This window comes from Mobula birostris, chromosome 13 (genome assembly GCF_030028105.1).
Source record: "Mobula birostris isolate sMobBir1 chromosome 13, sMobBir1.hap1, whole genome shotgun sequence".
NCBI classification, from domain to species: Eukaryota; Metazoa; Chordata; class Chondrichthyes; order Myliobatiformes; family Myliobatidae; genus Mobula; species Mobula birostris.
Window position 1 is genome coordinate 86,717,188 of NC_092382.1, and position 3,916 is coordinate 86,721,103.

General features: G+C 44.6%; 1 protein-coding gene across 1 annotated transcript; it reads left to right on the forward strand.

Moving 5' to 3' along the window:
• The first annotated feature begins 389 nt into the window (after window positions 1-389).
• Window positions 390-3,463, forward strand: LOC140208033 (probable G-protein coupled receptor 139). The gene is made up of 2 exons (XM_072276561.1): window positions 390-504; window positions 2,556-3,463. The coding sequence occupies exons 1-2, from the start codon at window positions 390-392 to the stop codon at window positions 3,461-3,463; spliced, it is 1,023 nt and encodes a 340-aa protein (XP_072132662.1).
• The last annotated feature ends 453 nt before the right edge of the window (window positions 3,464-3,916 follow it).

Genomic DNA, 3,916 nt, shown 5'->3' on the forward strand with positions numbered 1-3,916 from the left:
CAATCTATCTATCTATATATCTATCTATCTGCCTACCTACTTCCCCTTTAGGATTTCTGCTAGAACAACATCATGACAGATTTTAAAACTGCTGATTTCCCTCTTGTGTTCTCTTGAATGTTGTATACTCCTCCCGTTTGTTATACATCCCCGTCTGCCTAACAAAAGTAAATATACCCCTTAAAAAGGAAGGTACCGTAAGAATGGTGACCTTTTGAAGTTCTGGTGACGTCATCGTCGAGAATAGCAATTAAATCAATAGCTCCTTCGGAAAAAATTATATTTTGCCCCGTTAATCCATCAAATATAAGGTCTTTCGAAAAGATCTTTCACGACGGAAAAATATCAGGATTTATAATGTTCCCGAAGGAGCGGAGGAGTTGTTGATGATGGAGTTTGTAGAAAAGTTGCCGCGGAAAGCGCTGGAGATTTCCTCGACTATGGAGATTGAGATTGAGAGGGCTCATCGTTCTCTCATCCCGAGGCTTTCCCAAGACAGAGAAAGTAAGTCGCGGTCAATAGTACTTAGATTCCTTCGATTCAAGAGAAAGGCGGAGGTTCTACGAAGGGCCTGGGGTAGGTAGAGGGCGTTTTGGAACGGGAACTTAATACATTTCGATCAAGGTTAGTCCCCTTAACCTGCTGATTTATTTTGAGTCCATAAAAGTGCATTACCCGCAATCCAATGTGCTTATCGGATTTTTTTTTTTACATTTCACCTACACCACATTCATCAGTTCCCAATTTTCCATCTGTTTATCCATTTCCGAACCCACGCTGACTCTGGCAATGTTGTTGTTGCTGTCCATCCAGCCCCGTGGGTGAGGATGTTGTGTCTAGGTCTGTGTGTCTCCCTGTAGGACCCTGTGTACAGAATACAATGGAAAGATTGACTGTTAGTGGTTCAGTGTAACAGTTGTATTGGAAATGTGTATCTACATCCAGGGCTTAGTGTGGGACTGAATGTCTCTGCTGTCTGAGAAGGTGGAACTAAAGAGCGGCTGGTCTCTTGGTGCTTTGTAACGCACCTTGTGTGTTCTGTACCTTGTCTCTCGACAAGAGTGAATATCGGATTTGAAAGAAGCCTTTCCCTGTGGGTAGGAGAGGAAACAGGGTCAGTGAAGGACAGGTGAACGTCAGACGGCTGTGTGAAACGGCCGATGTAGCCAGTGCTAGTTTCAATCTCTCTCTCTCTCTCTCTCTTTCTCCGTCTCTCTCTCCCTCTCCCTTTCTGCCTCTCGCTGTCTCTGTCTGTCTGTCTCTCGCTTGCTCTCTCTGTCTCTGTCTCTCTCTCTCAAACACATAACACAACACACACACACACACACACACACACACACACACACACACACACACACACACACACACATACACACATGCACTCACTCAGACACACACACACGGACCTAAAATTGTATCTGATGCTTGTCAGTCACTATCAGCCATGCTGCATCTGTTCATCTCCCAACTGAGAGAACTATTTGTCTTATTTCTGTGCCTATGTATGTGTGTGTGTGTGCCTGTTTGTGTGGGTAGAGGGGAGAGGTTGAAGCAATAGGAAATTGAAGTTCTAAATGGGAAACCGTTTGGGTTCGATCGTTCGCCAAATAAAAACGTGAAATCTGTAAATGCAGCTACTCCGTGACAAAGCTCAGTCTTTGTCATTAGAATTTAGGCATGATTTCACCAGACGAGTCATTGCTGAGGTAATGCTCAGGAATTTTGAAATGTTTGTCTTGAATCGGCCGAATACTTACATCACAGATAATGGTGTTGAATTAAAGTGTTTGTTCAAGTGACTGTAACTAAGAAAGTTAGTCAGGGGTATATCCGTATCTCTGGAGACCGATCCAACGTATAAATCAGGGCCGTTTAGAATGTACCAGCTCAGAGTTTCTGCCAGAGCTGTGCATTCGGGAGTAACATACGTCACAGGTTCTCACTGAAATGGTGAATACTGTCATCTTCCAAATAGAAGAAGTTTACTATCCTTTAATTTCAGTCTTTGGAATTCCCGGTAAGCCACAGAGTTGTTATTATTTCTGTAGCTCTCAGGGGCACTTCGAGAACAATTCTGAGAAGAGACACTTCAACTGTTTTTCCATATATTCTGTTTTGCCTCGATGGGTGTTTACAGTATTCCATGTTTCTGTTCCGTCCTTCGGCGTCCTGTCGCTGACAGGGAGAACCATGGAAGTTTATGATTGTCTAATGGAAGAATCCCTCCATCACCGCCCGGATTTATTCATTACAACTGGATGAGACGGCGAAGGCGTCGGTAGAAAATATTCCAATATTCCGTGGAGGGTGTTACCCAGTTAGAGCTTTCCGCTCTCACTTTATGTTCCGGTAATCAGTAAAGAATCGGGATTCAGATCATATTGACTTTAGTTTACCGTGCGAATTCAGATTTCTACGCTGCGTGTGCACGCCGTCTCAACCTTTCCCCAGCTAAATGCAACAGTGTAGTGGAAATATTACAGGACCTCCTCAAGCTGTTGCATTGGTTTCTGCTCAGTATTTCCTCAACTTGCTGTTCCCTCTCTCTCTTCCAGCGAACTTGGTGGCGATTATGATCCTGTCCCGGGGAAAGTGCGGTCTCTCCAAATGTGTCACTCTCTACCTGGTAGGAATGGCCGCGGCCGATCTCCTGGTCGTTATCTTGGATCCGCTGCTGAGGTGGACTGCTCAGATTTATTTTCCCCGATCATTCTTGTTCATCACTCCCGTGTGCAGACTCCGTCAATGGCTGATTTTTGCGAGCACTGCGACCTCCGTCTGGTTGACTGTCGCTTTCACCGTCGATCGATTTGTAGCGATTTGCTGTCAGAAGATGAAAACAAAATATTGTACCGAGAGAACGGCGGTTGTGGTTATCGGGACAGTGAGTGCGCTGGCCTGTTTGGAGAGTGTCCCCTGGTACTTTGAATATGAGCATGGAGAAATAATTGACGGTGTTCCTTGGTTTTGTGTTCTCTCATCCAGCTACAAAATCTCTCTATCATGGGCGGCATTTGAGATGTTTCACCGTATTTTAACCCCCTGTGTTGCTTTCTTTCTGATTTTGCTGTTCAATATTCAGACTGTCAGGAGCATTCTGGCAGCCAGTCGAGCCCGCACGGGGCTCCGGGGACAAAAGAGTGGAGAGAATGACAAGGACAGGGAGATGGAGAACAGACATAAATCCATCGTTTTGCTCTTCAGCATAACCGCTAGTTTCATATTGTTGTGGGTAACACAGGTGGTATTTTATATCTATCGACGGATTTCAAAGAGTTTTGTTTATTCTGTCACGGATCCCCGTTACATCACAGTAAAGACAGCGGCAATGCTGCAAGTTCTGAGTTCCTGCACCAACACGTGTATTTACGCCCTGACTCAGAGCAAATTCCGAGAGGAACTCAGGAATGCGGTGAAATATCCATTGAATCGGATTTTGAAATTTATGAAACTTCAGAAATAAATGCTGCAAAGAGTTGCAGTTCAGCTGTTTTCTCATGCTCCCTATTCTGTACCCTCAGTGGTGGGTAAATGGAAACAATATGATCAACAGAGTTACAAAAGTAATGACAGAAAATATACCGCTGCTAAAACTACAAAACAACACACACACGATCAGAGCCCTGATGAAGACTGGCGGCCTGAAACTTCCAATGTTTACTCTCATCCACTTCTGCTGCCTGGTCTGCTGAGTTGCTCCAGCATCATGTCTGTGTTTCCTTAGCGTTATAAACAGGTTTCTCACTGCTTTTCACAGCTGATACTGCAGCATCACACCCATCATCTCCTGTAGAAATCCCATTTACACCTCACCTGCCGCCTGATTAAATTGAAGATTAAGGCGAATTTGCTGCCCCAGCTTCCCGGTTCTGACAAAACTGCCTGATATTGGAGAATATTTTCGTCTGCATCAAAC

Coding starts and splice junctions, on each gene's coding strand:
- LOC140208033 (XM_072276561.1), top strand. CDS start 390: ATGGAGTTTGTAGAAAAGTTGCCGCGGAAAGCGCTGGAGATTTCCTCG. Junction 505..2,555: donor GCTTTCCCAAGACAGAGAAA/GTAAGTCGCGGT, acceptor TCTCTCTTCCAG/CGAACTTGGTGGCGATTATG.